The 17927-nt window shown below is 39.3% G+C and overlaps 2 protein-coding genes and 1 pseudogene across 3 annotated transcripts in view; all 3 read left to right on the plus strand.

Annotated features, from left to right (window-relative positions):
* The window catches only part of ARL6 (ADP ribosylation factor like GTPase 6), a 39383-nt gene that overhangs the window by 559 nt on the left and 20897 nt on the right, over positions 1-17927 (plus strand). For both annotated transcript variants that reach the window (XM_027554907.1, XM_027554821.1), the window contains exons 2-4: positions 2990-3139; positions 15074-15135; positions 16329-16397. In XM_027554907.1, coding sequence (XP_027410708.1) covers positions 3017-3139; positions 15074-15135; positions 16329-16397 — 254 coding nt within the window. In that variant the 5' untranslated portion in view covers positions 2990-3016. The remainder of the gene's footprint in view (positions 1-2989; positions 3140-15073; positions 15136-16328; positions 16398-17927) is intronic.
* On the plus strand, positions 5713-6406 carry LOC113901089 (anaphase-promoting complex subunit 15). The gene has a single exon (XM_027555037.1). The coding sequence runs from the start codon at positions 5748-5750 to the stop codon at positions 6111-6113; it is 366 nt and encodes a 121-aa protein (XP_027410838.1). The 5' UTR covers positions 5713-5747; the 3' UTR covers positions 6114-6406.
* Positions 6801-9386, plus strand: LOC113900946 (annotated as a pseudogene).

Genomic DNA, 17927 nt, shown 5'->3' on the forward strand with positions numbered 1-17927 from the left:
TGGGCTGGTGGCTCAGAAAACTCATTGAACTGCTTTGGGTGAATTTTTGTTTTATTGGATGATTTTAACACTGCCCAATTGGGGCCTTTTTGTTTGCTGTGTAGAAAGTGTAATTGAAATTTCACCATCAAAAACTGAAAGCTGAATGAAAATGTTTATTGGGGGTAGGAAGGGTGTTCTGTAATTCTCCCTGAAAACATTTTTATAGAGTTACAAAGTACCTCTCACGGTGTTTCCTTTGCTCAACTCCTCTCTCCCTATAGCCTACCTTCCAAGCTCTTAACTGTCGATAGCATCCAAATTCTTTAGGATTTTTCTGGCAACAAGTTTTAAAAGTCCTTTAGAAAGCAGTTTCTGTGACTTGCCTGGCGGTTCAGTAGTTGAGACTCCGCGCTTCCACTGCAGGGGCACAGCTTCCATCCCTGGTTGGGGAGCTAATATCGTCATGCCCCGCGCGCGACCAAAAAAAAAAAAAGCTGTTTCTCGGATAACAGCTAAGGGAATTTGATTGTCTGGTGTGCATAGAGAGGAAAGAGTAAGATAAGGAACTGAAAAGGTGGATTGGCGCCAAATTGTGTACAAGTTTAAAAGCTATGCATGAAATTTTAGACTTTATTCTAAAAGTCTCACATTCTCAATAGTGATTCTACGTCAGAAACACTGTGTGGTTCTTTAAAATACGGATGCCCTGATGCCGTCTTCAGAAATACTAATCCAATTAGTTGGCTTCAGTGTGCAACCAGGGTTGAGAATCATGGCTCTAGGACTCTAATTGCATTTCCTCCTGTGCACCCAGGACATGGCTGATGAATATTGAGTGACTTAAACTGTTATCTTTTATTTCCTTATTTCATACATGCAAAAAGTAAATTTATAAAAATGTATAATTACTAAAAAATAGAAGCATATATAAGACTATGTGATACTTGTTTACAAAGCAACTTCAATAAATGTAATTATATCTTTTAGAACAGCTGACTTCTTTTTTAAATTGTGTGTCCCAAAGCATTTCAGTGACAAGCATCAGGTGTTTGATAATCCAGGAAAAGGGAACGGAAAATCAAAATCCATAGTTCTGTGAAAAAACAAATATTCAGATATCAGGCTTTTAACAATCAATGCCCTGTTCAGAGGGGGATGATACAAGAAGTGGTCATATTTTTAAAGTATTCAAAATCCTATCAGAAATGAAAAACAAGATACAAGAGTATATCAATATGCTTAGTATAATTAATAGCATAGTGAGTAATGGCAAATTAAATTAAAATGATCTGTATGAATTGTTTGATGATATCAAAAAGCTAACTTAAAGTAGATTCTACAAATGCCTATGCTTAAGCTGAGATTTAAAGGAATGGATTGAGTGAGATTTGAATCTCTACCACAAGAAAAGTCAATTCAAGCAGCACAAGCTGAATATCTCAAATGAAACCCATCCCTTGGGTAAGACAACTGTGGCCCTGTGTTTGGTTAGGGCCCTGCACCCTCCCTTCTGCACATCATTTTCCAATTTCAGTTTTGAAATTTCTGTCCATAATGATCCCTGAAGGGGCCTAACCGAAACTGATGATGCAGCCCCCTTTCAGATGTAGTTGTCTTGGAAACTTACTTCAAGTTGCTGCATCCTCACATCCTTCAAGGTATGGTCTTGCCTTTTTTGGTATGGAATAAAAAATACTGAAGGAGCTGTAAGATGGCAAGTTTCTAGATAGAGATGAGACTAGTATTTAGAGAATTTTTAAAATGGTGGTTTGGAGAGTATTAGGAAATGTTTGGAATACAGGTATATAGTGGTTACTGCTGTAGCAGTCCCTGCCACAGTTGAGGGCTGCCAAAAGGGGTATGTATCTCTCTTCTCCCACCACATTTTAATGTTTTGAGGGACTGGGATGGTGGTTTGCCCAAAGGAAGTATCTTTGGGAGATTTGAAGTCTAAATCTAACAGTACCTTGGAAGGGTATGAATAGCCATAAAGTTATCACATAGCCAGCCATATGTCATCAGTAATTTTACTTGACATCAAAATACTTACACATTTGCATTGCTGATGGAGTTTTTTTGAAAGTTTGCATTTGAAGGATTTTTGAACGGGGACTTCAGGGACAAATTAACTTCAGAACAGATTAACAAGGAAATTTTTATAGTATTTGAGAAAAGGAGATTAAAATGTAAGATGGGTATTTACGCTCATATTCTTCACTAGTACATTAGTTAAAATTCTTTTAAAAAATACTTAACAGAATATTTCATATAAGTTATAATTTCAAAGAAACAAAAATGTATTAAGGTTCAGTTTGTGTGTATGTGTGTGTTTTATACATAACCTTCCCAAATGGATTTGTGTTGACTTACAAAAATACCAAGATATGTAAGGACAAAGGAAAAGTTAAGATGAATGTATCAATTAGGATTTCTTGTTTCTGTCTAAAGTGAATATAGTCAGCAAACAAAAATGGTGAATTTAATATTTATTACTTCATATTATTGCAAAATGCAACAATGGGGTTAGCTTTAGAAAAAGATTTAACCAGTGGACTCAAATGAGGCAGCCTAAAATTTCAGTTTTTTTGTTATTCTGGTCTGCCTTCTACTTTCTATTTTAGCAGCAGGCTCCATGTGAACATCACTACCCATACATTTCCAGATTTCCAGAAAAGGCTGCAGATGTTCTCAAGTATCACAAATGGGAGACTCCATAGGATATTAAGTAAACCACATTTTGTTCTTAAGTATTATAAGTTACAATAAGAAATGTACATTTATTTCAAAGGCATTATTCTATGTTGCTAGGGGTTATTAGCTGCCAATCTGCATTTCAGTTAAGACTCCTTTCTGTTAATCAGCTTAAACTCTGTTTACTAAATGCAAAGCTACATTGACATGGTTTTCACAGTATCACTGACTTTAAATTCTGAAAATTTGGTATGCATATGCTTATATTCTCCATATTTAAGGTGCCTGTGTTAATTTTTTTTCCCTTGACTTGCAGCTGATTTGTGAATCCTTGCCTCACATTATGGGATTGCTAGACAGACTTTCAGGCTTGCTTGGCCTCAAAAAGAAGGAGGTTCATGTTTTGTGCCTTGGGCTGGATAATAGTGGCAAAACAACAATCATTAATAAACTTAAACCTTCAAATGTAAGTATATTTGTTAGATACATTATATATTTTCTGCTAAAGAAAGCTAATGGAGGGTTATTTTGTCTGTCATTGCAACTTCATTGTCACATTATGAAATCTTATTAAATTTGTGATACCTTTAGTAAAGTAATAAGTATCAGCCAGCCATAACGTGAAGTGTATTTTATGCTGATATGTAGGTAAATCTTGACTATTTAAACTGGAATATTTTCCAAATGCCTTTTCTTCACAAAAGCTCTTCAAAAATTTGTGGAGTTTACATGCAGGTAGCATTGCCTTCATTTTGACTTTCTCTTTACAAGAGGAGCAAAACAAAGGGAAAGGTGGATCATTTTTACAGATTCTATGGATAATTAGCCGTTCCCAATAGTGTTACATGCATATCGGTAGTAGCAAGCAAGATGACTTTAAGTCATGTAAGTCATCAATACATGAATGTATTATTTAAATAAGTGAAATATATGTATAAGCTAGTACATTCACCACATAATGTATGAGTTATGTTGTGCTGTGTACCCAGTTGTGCTGTGTGCCCAGTCTTGTCCAACTCTTTGAAACCCCATGGAGTATAGCCTGACAGACTCCTCTGTCCATGGAATTTTCCAAGGAAGAATACTGGAGTTAGTTGCCATTTCCTACTCCAGGAGATCTTCCCCACCCAGGGATCAAACCTCTTGTGCCTCCTGCATTGGAAAGCCTATTCTTTACTACTGTTCCATCTGGGAAGTATAAGCTACAATTAGGTTCTGCTGTATATAAAGAAAACCGACATAACAGTGGACTGAAGATGGAGGCTTCTTTTTCTGTCATCTCAGTGAGTCCAGAATAAATATTCCAGAGCTGGTGTGGCAGCTGCATGGTCCAGGCATCTTCCATCTTTCCTCTCTGCTATCCTTAGTGCCTGGTTTTCTTCAGGGTCTTCAGAATCTCCACATGGCCATCTTAGTTAACTATCCTCAGTTCAGTTCAGTTGCTCAGTTGTGTCTGACTCTTTGCGACCCCATGTACTGCTGGACGCCAGGCCTCCCTGTCCATCACCAACTCCTGGAGCCTACCCAAACTCATGTCCATTAAGTTGGTGATGCAATCCAACCATCTCATCCTCTGTTGTCCCCTTTTCCTCCCGCCTTCGCTCTTTCCCAGCATCAGGGTCTTTTCCAGTGAGTCAGTTCTTCGCATCAGGTGGCCAAAGTATTGGAGTTTCAGCTTCAACATCAGTCCTTCCAGTGAACACTCAGGACTGATCTCCTTCAGAATGGACTGGTTGGATCTCCTTGCCGTCCAAGGGACTCTCAAGAGTCTTCTCCAACACCACAATTCAAAAGCATCAATTCTTCAGCACTCATCTTTCTTTATAGTCCAACTCTCACATCCATACATGACCACTGGAAAAACCATAGCCTTAACTAGATGGATCTTTGTTGGCAAAATAATGTCTCTGCTTTTTAATATGCTGTCTATATCCTAAGTTGCAGAGATGAGAAAAGAACAAGGCAAAAGAATAAGTCTTCCTGCCAAATAAGTCCTCTTTAAAGAGCTTACTCAGAAGCCTCAACTAATGACTCTTTCACCTCACTGGCTACCCTATCTGTAAATGAGGCTGGATTTTTTTTTTAAAGCAGGACATATTGCTGCTTCCATTAGTAATTGGGGTCCTGTAAGTACGAAAGAGGGGCTTCCCTGGTGGCTCAGTGGTAAAGAACCCACCTGCCAGTGCAGGAGAAGTGAGCTTGATCCCTGGGTTGTTAAGGTCCTATGGAGAAGGAAATGGCAACCCACTCCAGTATTTTTGCCTAGGAAATCCCATGGACAGAGGAGCCTTGCAGGCTACAGTTCATAGCGTTGCAAAGAGTCGGACATGACTTAGTTACTAAACAACAACAAAGTATGAAAGATTAGGAGAGTGGATAGAGGTAAACAGTTAACATTGACAGTTGTAAATACTTTTATGTAGATAAAAACCATTAGTCAATCAATGGAAAATGTTGATGAAAAAATATATAGCCTGCATATAAATTGAGCTGCCACTGCTGCTAAGTCACTTCAGTCGTGTCCAACTCTGTGCGACCCCATAGACAGCAGCCCACCATAAATCGAGCAGATGGTTCAAAATTAGGAAACTGGTGCTCTTAATGACTGACAGGCTGAATAGTAGGAAGCATTGCTCCTAAATATGGTAATTGAAAGTGGACTTCATCGCCTCCAAATAGTGCTTCAGGTTGGGCAGAATGAGAACTCCTACTGTCCCCCACCGCCTTTTCCCCAACAGCTTCATTTTCACTTCTGTTTAATTTGAGATTGCTCTCAAATTACAAAAATGCCATCATTTCTTTTCTTGAGGTCATCATTCCCTTCTTCTACATGGGAGAGTTTGCCATGTGAAACAACTAACTACTGGTGTATTTTCAGATGGCAGTTAGTTTGAGACAGCTGGGATAAGAAGTTGAAAATAGAGTTAGAAGGTAATTTAGGACTCCTCGTCCCTCCTTCCCTCCCTACCCCAGAGAAACCCCATTCTCCTGATCCGCCTCCTCAGGAGCTGCCTGCTCACACTCCCCTTAACATTAAAGCGCTCCAACTCATTGGCCGCTTCCTCGAGAGAGCCATGTCCACCTTGTTCCCCTCACTGTTCCCCCGTGTGACTGAGACACTGTGGTTTAATCTGGATCGACCCTGTGTGGAGGAGACAGAGCTGCAGCAGCAAGAACAGCAGCATCAGGCCTGGCTCCAGAGCATTGCAGAGAAAGACAACAACCTGGTACCTATTGGCAAGCCGGCCTCAGAGCACTATGACGACGAGGAAGAGGAAGATGAAGATGACGACGAGGACAGTGAAGAGGACTCAGAGGATGACGAGGACATGCAGGACATGGATGAGATGAATGACTACAATGAGTCACCTGATGACGGAGAGGTCAATGAGGTGGACATGGAAGGCAACGAACAGGATCAGGACCAATGGATGATCTAGGTAGACAAGAAAGGGTGGTCTCAAGAAAGGGGGTCCAAGGACCACCCTGGACCCCCTGCAGAACCAGCTGATCACCCACTCCCATGAATCCTCATCCTCGGGCACTTCCTCAGCTGCTGCCAGGACCTGATCTTCTTGGTCCCTCCCAGGCCATCAGTCTGCCCTTGAATCCCCCGGGCCTAAGCCCAGCACCCTCCCTTCTAGCCAGCACGTCACCCATTGTTTGTCAGATCTAGTTTCTTTCTAACTTTCTTTAATAAAGACACAGGACTGAAAAAAAAAACAAAGGTAATTTGGAGTTTTAAGGGGCTCTCCAATCAAGTTGGGAATCAGCTGAAATAGATGTGCTAAAGTCAGAGATTTTAAAAAACATAGCAGTTTTATTGAAATATTAATTTTGGAGGGCAAGGTTTAGGTCTGGCCAGAGGACTTGCTCGGAGAAGGCAATGGCACCCCACTCCAGTACTCTTGCCTGGAAAATCCCATGGATGGAGGAGCCTGGTAGGTTGCAGTCCATGGGGTCCCTAAGAGTCAGACAGGACTGAGCGACTTCACTTTCACTTTTCACTTTCATGCATTGGAGAAGGAAATGGCAGACCACTCCAGTGTTCTTGCCTGGAGAATCCCAGGGACGGGGGAGCCTGGTGGCTGCCGTCTATGGGGTCACACAGAGTCGGACACAACTGAAGTGACTTAGCAGCAGCAGCAGCAGAGGACTTGCTAACACTCTCTTGAGCTATGATTCATGTCCCAGAATTCAAGCTTTGCTCCTCAGGGAGAGATCCTGCTTGTCTAGGTTTACTGCATGGTTAAGAACAGATGAGAATGCATGGTTTCAAGAAGCATGTGGGTCGCTGCGCCCGGGAGCTTGAGCCCCGAGCCGGCCTCTACCCCGAGCTCGGAGCCCCAGTGGGCCTGGCCCGCCGCCGGCCCCACCCATCCGGGCCAAGGAGGCCGGGCCGTGGCTGAGACGGAGGAGCGGAGCCTAGACAACTTCTTCACCAAGAGAGATAAAAAGAAGAAGGAGCGGAGCAACCAGGCGGCGAGCGCGGCGGGAGGCGCTGGCGGGAGCAGTGGAGCCACGGACGCAGCGGGCGGTGGGGCAGGCGTGGGGACCCGGCCAGGCGATAGCGGGACCACAGGCCTGGGGGCCACTGGCCCTGGGGCCGCCACCAAGGTTGTGACAAAGGAGGAAGATGAGTAGAAAGAATTTGAGCAAAAAGAAGTTGATTACAGCGGCCTAAGAGTTCAAGCAATGCAAATAAGTGAAAAGGAAGAAGATGAAAAGAGAGAAGATCCAAGTGATAATTGGGAAGAAGGTGGAGGTGGTGGTGGTGGTGTAGAAAAATCTTCAGGCCCTTGGAATAAAACTGCTCTAGTACAAGTACCTCCTGCTCCAGTAGTTGTTACAGAAACCCCAGAACCAACAATGACTAGTGGCGTGTATAGGCCTCCTGGAGCCAGGTTGACCACAACAAGGAAAGCACCACAAGGACCACCAGAAATCTATAGTGACACGCACCCATCCCTGCAGTCCACTACCAAGCATGTAGAAAGCTGGAAATACTGAGCCTTCCTAAGGGTTGACTACCTCAGATTTGCTGCACTCATTGTGGACTTCATGTGGATCACAACTTCTGGATAAAAAGGTTACAGCTATTAAGTATCGATGTGAAACTTGAAACCAGCTCTACTGGATTCCTATCAGAAATCCTGCAGAAAGTCAGCCATCTGGGTTCTGATCTGCTGTAATAAAAGATGAAGATTTAAGTGACCTTAATTAACCTGTCCTGTGCCCCATCTATAAGGAACACTCTGAGGTGGACTGTGGCTGGATTAGACTTCCTAGAACATGCTGCTCTCAAAAGAACTGATGTGCTTGGAAAATCTATAGGGCTCTGATTTATAATTTAAAACTTTGAGTTGTATTGTGAGGTAACCACAAATTAAATTCAAACTTTGGTCACCAAGTGGGGAAAGGGGTAGGAGGGAAGAATCTTATTTCTTTTAGTAATTTTTTATTTGGGTAATGCTTTTTCTGTGTTCCATATTAAGGCTTTTTTTTTTTTTTTTTTTGCTATCACTTGGAATAGTTCTTTTACAGAGCATATTGCTTAGCTTAGTAACCTGAAGTATGCATTGGAATTGTGAAATGTCTCATGAATTTGCCAATCCCTAGAGTGGAACTAAATGGCCTTTAATGTAAAGGGCAGTAAATGCAGGGGGCTCTACTTCAGGTGCTGCTAAAGCCTCCTCTAATCAGGTCTAAATTGTATAGTAAACTGGTGGAAAGACTTTGTTTAGTTTCTACTCAGGCCAAGGGAGTCACTGTCCTGTCCTTACAAATTCAAAGCTGTAAGAGCAGAACCTCAACCTGAAATACACTTAAGTTTCACAGATCTTGCATGATCTTTGACAAGAATTCCAGATGCTCTTGTGCCCAAACATTTAAGGTGTTAGGTATTCTGTAGATGCAGTGATTGTCCCAGCCTAGCTTTGGTATCAATCTTTTGGTATGTCTTTAAGTTGATCATTTTGGAGAGTCAGAGGCGAAAGACAGGTGATGTAGCACTTCTGTTTTTAATAATTACAGCTTAAACCATCCAGTAATTTTTAGTCCTGAAAAGGGACACCAGGATGCTACCCAGGATTACTGAAAAGTCTTTCTGTCTAATGAGATAGTCTGAATTTCCTAGTTTTGTATCTTCGGTAGAAATATTTCAAAGTGGCATGTGACCACTTGATGCAGAGTCTGGGTTTCTCTATAATAAAATCCCTTTGCCACATGTAGGAGTTGCAGACTTGCTACTGGCAAGAGTGAAGCAAATGGGTGAGTAAAACTATCCTGTTGTGGGAGCATTTTCCTCTAGGAGTTGAGTCTTGATAAAAGTGTCAATGCAGGAATCCCACTCCTGGGAAGCGAACAGAATCACCTGATGGAACCTGCAAAGTGTATCTGGGCAATAATGTTGGAGTTACTTGAGGTGGCAGGCAGGATGCCTGTGTTCTGATGTGCTTGGGTGAGTAGCTGAGCCAGCCAAGGAGAGGTTGGATGATTGAAAAACAGATTCTTGGTTAATCTGAAGACATCATATGGGAAACAAAAATCTTTTAACAAATAATCTCTTGGACCTTGAGCCACATAAATCCCCTGAAAAGTGCATTTTTCCCAGCAAAATTTTGTTGGGGGTTATGTTATTGAGGAACTGAGATAAATATATGGGAAAAGTTATTTAATGGCATAGAAATCTAAAGACCTGCAAGGAGACTTAAGAATCCCAACCCTTGTTACAACTTTTTAAAAGATATGTGGAATTATTGAAGTGCACGTGAATCAAGTTTTAATATGCTGAATGATGGGTGGATGAGGCTGTCCATTGTACCATTTCTTTCTTTGAATTCTCAGTAATGGTTTGGCAGTGCAAAAACTATGTGTCATTAACAAATTCAATACAAAGTAAATATATGGGGAAAAAAAAAAAAAAAGAAACATGTGGCTCTCAATGAGAGAGAGGCAGAACCAAGAAGGTTGTTTCAATTTCACAAACTGAGACATCAAAGAAGTCCTCCCCACCCATGAAGAGGAATAAATTTAGAGAGGAGAAATAGAGTAGCTAGAAGTGTCATTTTAATGGAGTCTTCTCTATATGAAAGCAGGGAAAAGAGATTTCACCAATAAGGAAAGGAACAAATAAAAAGTTTGTCTCCTAACTGAGGTGATTGTAATAAATTTCTTTAACAGTCTTTAAGAAGAAGATATAGCAACCTACCTACTTGCTGCTAAGTCACTTCAGTCGTGTCCGACTCTGTGTGACCCCATAGATGGCAGCCCACCAGGCTCCCCCGTCCCTGGGATTCTCCAGGCAAGAACACTGGAGTGGGTTGCCATTTCCTTCTCCAATGCATGAAAGTGAAAAGTGAAAGGGAAGTCGCTCAGTCGTGTCCAACTCTTAGTGACCCCATGGACTGCAGCCTACCAGGCTCCTCCATCCATGGGATTTTCCAGGCAAGAGTACTGGAGTGGGGTGCCATTGCCTTCTCCCCTACCCACTTGAATGGGCTCCAAATTGAATTTAGAGAACCATACTCAGCTGTGGGTCTATAATTAGTTCCACGGATGGTTTGGCTGTCAGTAGATCAACCTGGGCTAATATTAAGAAACTTAGTGGCTGGTGATGTGCAGCACTTCTGCAGGTTAGCCTGGTAGCATAAGGGAACAAGATTATAAGGAAGCTCTTCAGGTAAGGTACTATTCTATAGGAGATATTGCCATTTTTTTCTACATCAAGGAATATCTTCAAAAGAAATTTTTTTGTAAAAGTTGTGTCAGATAAGTACAAAATGATTGAAACCAGAGCCACAGTTAATAGTATCAAAGTATGCCAGCCCCCTGGTGCCTACTGTACTCAGATTGGCAGAAATGACATTCAAAGAACAAAATGGAAATTACGTTATCTCTTTCCACCATCCCCAACAGTATAGTGATCTCCTGTCCCAAGACATGGTTATTACCTTAGGAATAATCTTCTTTGATATGGATGGGAACAGCTTTCTTCTCTAAACATTATTGATCATTTGAGGCAGCAGGGGAAGGAGGCATCCTGAGCTCAGTGTATCATCTTAAAATATTCTAATATCCCAATTTCAGGCTAGTCCTGTGCAAGACCTGCTGACCCTGCCTAACATACTATACTAGTCAGGGAGAGTCCTCAGGAACATCTGGGCATGCAGCCAATTACTGAGGCTTTTTAATTAATCTTTTGTTTTCCAGCATATGCATCTCTCTGCTACCACTGGTGAATTATGGAACTAGCCTAGACTAACTCCAGGGCTATTTTTAAGGGGATCGTCTAATTTCTGACACCACTTTCTGAGCGTTAATCTTTAGGCAACTATCCTGTCTCCTCAGAGCAATTGACCTCTACCTTCTGAGAGCAGATTAAGTTGTTTTACTTAAAAAAAAAAAAAATTAAAAAAACAACTTCGTGATTATGGCCAAGAAGACACTTGAAATGGGACTTCTTAAAGCCCTAAAACCTGTCACCCAGGCACAGATAAAACACTTGCTTCCTCCCTACCTTTGAACCCAAAAACAGTCTCTTGTGAGCTTATATCCACTATGAGAAATATTATTTTTAATGATTTAAGGTGAGTAATAGAAATCAAAAAGCAGAGACATAACTTTGCCAACAAAGGTCCGTCTAGTCAAGGCTATGGTTTTTCCAGTAGTCACGTATGGATTTGAGAGTTGGACTATAAAGAAAATATAGCACCAAAGAATTGATGCTTTTGAACTGTGGTGTTGAAGAAGACTCTTGAGAGTCCCTTGGACTGCAAGGAGATCCAACCAGTCCATCCTAAAAGAGATCAGTCCTGAGTGTTCATTGGAAGGACTGATGCTGAAGCTGAAACTCCAATACTTTGGCCACATCATACAAAGAACTGACTCATTGGAAAAGACCCTGATGCTGGGAAGGATTGAAGGCAGGAGGAGAAGGGGACGACAGAGGATGAGATGGCTGGATGGCATCACCGACTCTATGGACATGAGTTTGGGTAAACTCTGGGAGTTGGTGATGGACAGGGAGACCTGGCGTGCTGCGGTCCATGGGGTCGCAAAGAGTTGGACGCTAGTGAGCGACTGAACTGAACTGAACTGAATAGAAATCTATGATCCTCTATTAGGAAATGTCTTGAAAGAAATTGCAAGTCTCATTTTATAGTAAAATAGTCTCTTATATGTTTTTGTAGAGGGATAAAGTCAGTTTCTAGATAACTAGATACTTCCTGAGCCCAAACTAGTTTTTAATATTAAGCTCTCTTAATGTTCATTTGTTGTTAATATGTTAAGGTTGCTGATCCTTTCTAAACTGATAAGGAGAGAAAAGAGGTAATTTTAACCTGATAACTTTTCAAGAATCTGGTCTTACTGTCAAAGTAAGAGATGTGCTCTATTAATATCTTCTAAAATTCTAAGTTTTGCCCCATTCCCCAACAGAAATGCTCTCATTCTATCATATCCAGTTTTATATTCTTAACATTTAAAACAATCTGAAATTGCTTCACATATTCAGTTGATAAGTTGTTTATTACATTTTTCTTCATCATAAAATTAAATTCATAAGAGCATAAATCTTACATTGTTCAATAATGTTGTTTTAGTTGCTAAGACACGTCTGACTCTTTGCAGCCCTATGGACTGTAGACTGCCAGGCTCCTCTCCATGGGATTTCCCAAATACCTAGAATATTTCTTAGTAGTTAAATGTAATTTTGTACAAATGGACTGATAGTGATTTTTTAATTTTCATTTTTTGGCAGTGAATGATTACTCATCGTGCCAAGGATATCATTTTCAACATATTTAGTAAAACTTATCAAATAGGGTCTCTCTTAGAAACCTTGTTCTAGTCTTACTGATATTGATCTATTACTGGGTTATCTCAGATGGCCTGAGACACTTAGGTAATAATTCCTGCACTCTTCACTTGGTTTGTAAGCATCCCCTGTCCAATTTAGAGAATCATCAAATGTATTTGTTCCTGAATAGGGCAGAGGGAAATTAATCAGTGAAGACTATTTCAGATTCTTTAGAGGAAAATGAATCACACTTGAATCTGAAAGTACCAGCTCACATATCTTGTCCTGTCCTAATTAATTAGTGTAGTTTCTTCTTTCTAATTATCTTCCACTAGAACTTTAGAAGTGAAGAAAAGAAAGTTGATTAATTTTATCCCTGTTAAAACAGCAAATTAAAGGGTAGCTTCTCTGGAAACAAAAGAGTTTGTAAAGAAACTGGTGATTATGGACAGGCTAGCCAATTTCTAATTACAGTTAAGTGATTAGAATTATAGTTCAAGGCTACTCATTTGAGCTGTGTTTTCTGAGATTTCTTTAAACGTTCAACTAACTTTTTGTTATTATTGTTATTTTTTCCCTAATAGCAATAGCTGATGGTTTTATCACATTGGCACATGAAAATTCATAAAATCAAAACAGTATGTATTTTAGGACAACAAAAATTAGGAAACTCTGTATTCCAAAGTTTGTTGTACAGTGAAGGACCCCTAAGATATTAGGTAAGAATCTGAGTAACAGGAAATAAATTCTGTCTAACATAAAGAGAGAGATTTTTGGAAGAATGCTACTAGGCAGCTCACAGAATAGAAGGGAAAGCTGAGTAAACAAATTCCAGAAAGCCAAAATCAAGGCAGCTCTGGGAAGTCTTTTCACTAGCACATTACTATTAAGGTGACCAAGCTCCAGGGACCTTTCACCTTATGTCTTTCCATTTGAATTTTAAATTTTCAGGAGTAAACTACCAAAGTGAACATAATGATGTGAGGCAGCAATTTTCCCTCTACTCCTCTTTTTACATGAAAGCAACGTGATGAACTCAAAAGGGAATTTTTTTTTTTTAGGTTACACTTTTGGCAGTATGAAGAAGACTGGGGTATGAAACTGAAATCAGTGAGAGTGTAATTCTTAATGATAACAACCATTTATTGAGTGTTTACTATGGACCAGACACTGGTATTTTGCATCAATTAGCTTACTTAATTCTCATGAAAACACTAAGAGTTAAGGGTAGTAATGATATATTTTACATTTAAGAAAACGCAGGCTTAGAGAAGTAACTTGTTTAGATGGTGTATTAGCAGTTAGGAGTAATCAGGAGCTGTTTTAGTAATTTGAAGCAAGAAATGATGAGGACCTAAGCTAAGTTAGTGAGCCAGAATCAGTAAAGCTTAGAGAATTGTTGTATAGGGGAATGTAAAAAAAGGAAAGAGTCAAGAATAACTCCTAGGCATCTGGGTCAGAAAGTGAATGGACTTCTATTCAAAAGGAGAAAGTCTTGATGGTACAATTAAGTTAACTTAATTGACAAGTTAACTTACCAATTTAAGGTCTTTTACTTGTCGGTGGATCATGTCAGCAGGTCTCCCATTATACTCTTGCCCTCTTGCAATCTCTTTTCCACTCGATCTCCACCACGGCCCCACCTCTCTCACTTGGTTACATACAGTCTTTCCCTTAATAAATATATTTTAGACATACAGGCCTTCAACTTTTCCTGAGTGGTGAGTTCCTCCCTTCCTTGCAGTCATTGCTCTGGCTATTTCCTTTGACTGGGTGGTTCTTTGCCCAGATCTTGTCATAGCTTTTTTCCTTCTTAACATTTACTGGGTGAGATGTCACCTCTCTCAGACAGGCTGCTAAACTAACCCTCCTCCACCCCATTGCCTCCCACCTCAATCACCTTTCATTGTACTTAGCACTGTTCACAATTGGTATCTTAGTTATTTATTGCTGTTTACCTTCTCTAGATTATAAATTCATGAAAGCAGAGACCATATATATTCACCATCTAGACATGAAGACAATCCTCTGTAGCTCGCATCCTGCTTGCTAAGTCGTTTCAGTCGTGTCTGACTCTCTGCAACCTCATGGACAGTATCCTGCCAGGCTCCTCTATCCATGGGATTCTCCAGGCAAGAATACTGGAGTGGGTTGCCATGCCCGCCTCCAGGGGATCTTCCTGACTCAGGGATCGAACCCACCTCTCTTATGTCTCCTACATTGGCAGATGGGTTCTTTACCAGTAGTGCCACCTGGGAAGCCCCTCTGTAGCATTTGCAAACTCAGTAAGTATGGAAGATTAGGAAGTCCTATATGTGAGCTAAAAGAGACTTGTGAAACTATTTTAAGTTGTTGGTAACTTTCAGCAAGCCTCAAAATGTGAATTAAGACAACACATTATGCAGATTTATAATTAGTAAACCTTAAACTTCTATAAAGAATTCACACACAATGATCTCCTTGCAAAAATTATGATTTTGTTTAATCCTTTCATCTTCTTAGTGGCAGATTTTAGAATTGGAAAAACTGGGTACTTTTAACCTGAGGAAAAATGCATTTTCGGTAATTGCAAATTTCTAAACTTTGTCTCTTTTCTTAAAGGCTCAGTCTCAAGATATAGTTCCAACAATAGGATTCAGCATACAGAAATTCAAATCGTCTAGGTAATTCATTTTATTAAACTTGTGATTAAGAAGTTGTGGGTGAAAAATGGTATTAGATCTATCTAGTTATTCCTGCTACTCTTAGAAAAAGGAATCTGTTGTTTCAGAAGCCCACTGACGTTAAAATACTTGTACTACTATCTCTGGATTATTCTTCAGATAAACTCTTCTTAAAAATTTTTTTAATATAAATTTATTTATTTTAATTGGAGGCTAATTACTTTACAGTATTTTATTCGTTTTGCCATACATTGACATGAATCCACCACAGGTGTACATGTGTTCCCCATACTGAACCCCCCTCCCACCTCCCTCCTCATCCCATCCCATCCCTCTGGGTCATCCCAGTGCACCAGCCCAGAGCTTCCTGTATCATGCATCGATCATATATGATAATGCACATGTTTCAGTGCCATTCTCCCAAATCATCCCACCCTCGCCCTCTCCCACAGAGTCCAAAAGACTGTTCTATACATCTGTATCTCTTTTGCTGTCTCACATACAGGGTTATCGTTCAGTTCAGTTCAATCGCTCAGTCGTGTCCGACTCTTTGCGACCCCTTGAATTGCAGCACGCCAGGCCTCCCTGTCCATCACCAACTCCCAAAGTTCACCCAAACTCACGTCCATCGAGTCAGTGATGCCATCCAGCCATCTCATCCTCTGTCATCCCCTTCTCTTCCTGCCCCCAATCCCTCCCAGCATCAGAGTCTTTTCCAATGAGTCAACTCTTCACATGAGGTGGCCAAAGTATTGGAGTTTCATCTTTTTAAATTCCATATATATGTGTTATACTGTATTGGTGTTTTTCTTTCTGGCTTACTTCACTCTGTATAATAGGCTCCAGTTTCATCCACCTCATTAGAACTGATTCAAATGTAATATTTTTAATGGCTGAGTAATACTCCATTGTGTATATGTACCACAGCTTTCTTATCCATTCATCTGCTGATGGACATCTAGGTTGCTTCCTTGTTCTGACTATTATAATTTTACTAGCAAAGAAAAATATATTTTTTATATGTTACTATTATAAAATCATATTTATATTCAAAAAATGTATTCTGTGGCACTTGAAAGCTGGCCCAAGTTGAACACTGTATACTCAAGGGTGGTTTCTTTGATTGATAATAATTTAAAGTTTTAGTAGCTTATAATGTAATAATTTTTGTTGTTGTTTGTTTTGTCTTATAGTTTGTCTTTTACAGTGTTTGACATGTCAGGTCAAGGAAGATACAGAAATCTCTGGGAACACTATTATAAGTAAGTATGTTTGCAAATGTTGGTTAACAGATGGTTATATTTTAACAACAAGTAGTGATTAAAAATCCAAATGATTATGTGGGCTAGGTTGCAATGTTTATTTTTATGTAATTTAAGTATACATCCTAAGTTTTTAAAAAATATATGATCATACTTGACATTATTTGTCAAATGGTTCAGATTCTTCATAACCTTGGGCCTTGCATGTTCTGTTGTCTCTGTTTTTAATGTCCCGTTCTACTCTACTTCTCTGCAGCTTAAGGTTGATATATTCATTCTTTAAGGACTAGCTCAAAAGTCACCTCCTCTGTGGAGATTCCATTTATTGTGGAGATGCCCAATTATTCTGGCTCCATTGTTGGCACAGTACTTCACCATTCATTTTTCTCTAATCTTATAACCATATAATCAAGGGGGTTGGATTTTTTTCTTATTCAGATTATTTCTTCAAGATCAAGTATGATTCTGGGCACACAGATCAGTATATAATTACTGAATAAATTTAGTTAAAATAGCAGCATCAACAGTTGATCCATTTGTTCAACAAGCAGTTCTAAACAAGATGTTTTGCTGCATGTGCAAATCAGGTGTTCACCAGTTACTTCAGATTAACAGCTATCAAGTTGCTAGGATCCAAATATGCTATGTTTGTGGTATTCTGCATTAAATTCTCTCAGGGAAATGTGAGGTATTTTTGTTTTTAAGGCAACTTGAGTTTTCAGTATAGGATTTTTTAAATTCCTCTTCCAATTATTTGGTAAACAACTGTTTTTAAAAATGTATTTAATACTTAAAAAAAAATTTTATTACAGAAAATGTAAAACTACATAAAAAATAGTATTTAAAGGAAATTTTTTTTTCCAATTTTAACATTCTTTTTCTTTAAAATCTTTTTGGAAGAAGTTAATGAATTCAGGAATATTTTAGATACACTGTAGGTGGAATGCTGAATATGATTACTGTTCAGAAATCTATAGTAATAGTAAATTTTCTGTAGCTATATTTTTCTGATTGTGAAAGAACAAGTACATTTTAATCTATTAGACTGAAAAAAGGTTAAAAAGATTAATTAAGTCTACTGTTGGCAAAACAAGCTACTCTTACAGATAATGTAACATCTTTTTAGGGTAATTTTTCAATATCTGTTAAAATGAAAAATGTTCATACCCTCCAGCCATAATTTTTGCTTTCAGAAAAGTACAGATGACTGGGACTGCTGGGCAAACATGTATATGAAAGAATGTGTGTTGAGAATTATTTATAATGATATTTTTGTCATATCTCAGTTATATAAAGAAAATTATTCTTAATAAAAATGTAGGCTTACTATATATTGAGAGAGAAGAAAATTCTTAGTGTAATATGTACTGCATCATCAATAGCATTTGGGTACTAATGAGATTATAAAGGAAGTTTACTTTGTCATTCATTTGATCCTGTAATGTTAATTATTGTATAGCTTTTGCATATTTCTCTTTGAAAAAGTAATAAAGCCTAAGATATAAAGAGTGCATATTGGGAAAGGAGTAA

Source organism: Bos indicus x Bos taurus, chromosome 1, assembly GCF_003369695.1.
Source record: "Bos indicus x Bos taurus breed Angus x Brahman F1 hybrid chromosome 1, Bos_hybrid_MaternalHap_v2.0, whole genome shotgun sequence".
NCBI lineage: Eukaryota > Metazoa > Chordata > Mammalia > Artiodactyla > Bovidae > Bos > Bos indicus x Bos taurus.